This window comes from Palaemon carinicauda, chromosome 17 (assembly GCF_036898095.1).
Source record: "Palaemon carinicauda isolate YSFRI2023 chromosome 17, ASM3689809v2, whole genome shotgun sequence".
In the NCBI taxonomy this organism is placed as follows: Eukaryota; Metazoa; Arthropoda; class Malacostraca; order Decapoda; family Palaemonidae; genus Palaemon; species Palaemon carinicauda.
In genome coordinates this window covers 126140018-126141705 of record NC_090741.1, presented here as the reverse complement: position 1 = coordinate 126141705, position 1688 = coordinate 126140018, and the positions used below count along the sequence as shown (strand labels likewise).

Here is a 1688-nt window from a genome sequence, read left to right as displayed (position 1 = left end):
TCTATTCCAGTTCTTACATTCACAGATTTACTTTCTTTCATACGCCTATCTAACTTATAATCCTCAACTATCTCTAGTATATAATCCCATGTCAATCTCTCTTGCGGCCACCTTATTTTCTACTTCCGTTTCAAAATTAATAAATTCAGACACATTCTCGGGTACTATCGCCAAAAAATTCCTCATTAACTCCTTATTCTCATTTATACCTTCATCTCCATACTTGTTCCTTGCTAACATTTCTAACCGACATACATACATAGAAATAGCCTCACCCACATTCATTCGAGCCTCATCAAAATCAATTTTACGCCTATACTTAACACTCCCTTTCATATGTTTTACCTGCTCAATTATCCTACCTTTCACACTATCATATTCAACATCCCCTACATTCATTATCACTCCATACATCGTCAACAAATACCCAGTTAAATATTCTCCTAACTCCACAGCGCAAACTTTCTTACTATCACCTTACTTATCCTGACAATACCTCTCATACTCCTTGAAAAACTTGTATACATCCCTACTACTATGCTCATTGAACCTTTCACACCGAGGTACCTCACTCATAAACACAATCTTACACACATCACGTTCATTCTCACTGCTATCATCACTGCTACCTTCCTTCTTGTATCCTACTTCTTTGCTAGAATATAAAGAATCTAATTTCACGCTCATACTCCTATCCTTGATTATTCTCTTCCTAGCCCTTTTCTTACTCACCACTTTCACCCATTCACGATCATCCTCGCTCCCATCCTGACTCTTTTTCTTCTCTTCCTTCACATCACTTTTACCTTTCCTTTCATCCTTCCTCTCACCTTTCTGTTCATCCTTAATACACCCAGTCCCTTTAACGTCACTATCACTAATACTATCACTATCACTTCCTTTCCCATTATCACTTACCTTAACCTTTTTTTCCACCAGCAACCCTTTACCCGTAGCAGAGGCCACTCCTCCAACTGCACCATCACCCATGAACTCTTTAATCATATTTATTATTTGACCTGTCATCATCCCAAACCGTTCATCCATACGCTTATCCATTCGCCTCTCATTCTCTTGCATTCTAATCTCTAACCCTTCTTCCACTTTCTCTACCGTCCTCTTTAACTCCCTAAGCTCCTTCTGCATCGCCTCATTCTCACAGTTCAACCTCTCATTTTCTACTAGCAACCTCTCTTTCTCAGTTATCAACTTCTGCTCCCGTTCTTTAATCAACCACAATTCCTCCCTCAGTAACTTGTTCTGTTCATCCATTGTTATTTCTTCAGCCTTAATCTAATTCCATATCCCATCAGTCCTTCGTCCAAAAGTCCAGCTTCCAATCCATCCTCGGCAGTCCCTGTTCGGGTGCCAAAATAATGTGGCGGGAAGTCACAAGAACAACCCCAACCCCCTTGATCACACTAAACAGACAATTGCTTCCTCAACACAAACTTTTCCCTTACGTTATCATAAACTGGACTCTTAGACTAAAGGGAAACAAAAGCAAAACATAACCTTAAAACTATATTTTTCAAAACTAGAATAATTAACTAAACCTTTCCACAAACAAATAAACACTAACAAAACTTAAAACTAACCACACACCCAAACCAATAATCGTTTATTTGTGGACCTCTTTGTTCACACAAGGGTCAACAGTCCTTTTATAGCCAAACCACAACTCTCTA

The 1688-nt window shown here is 38.9% G+C and overlaps 1 protein-coding gene across 1 annotated transcript; it reads right to left on the bottom strand.

Annotated features, from left to right (window-relative positions):
- Nucleotides 1-477: 477 nt before the first annotated feature.
- LOC137656587 (cylicin-2-like) lies at nt 478-1272 on the bottom strand. Its single transcript, XM_068390759.1, has one exon. The coding sequence runs from the start codon at nt 1270-1272 to the stop codon at nt 478-480; it is 795 nt and encodes a 264-aa protein (XP_068246860.1).
- Nucleotides 1273-1688: the final 416 nt, after the last annotated feature.

Excerpts from the sequence above, each read along its gene's own strand:
- LOC137656587 (XM_068390759.1), bottom strand. The coding sequence starts at position 1,272 with ATGGATGAACAGAACAAGTTACTGAGGGAGGAATTGTGGTTGATTAAA.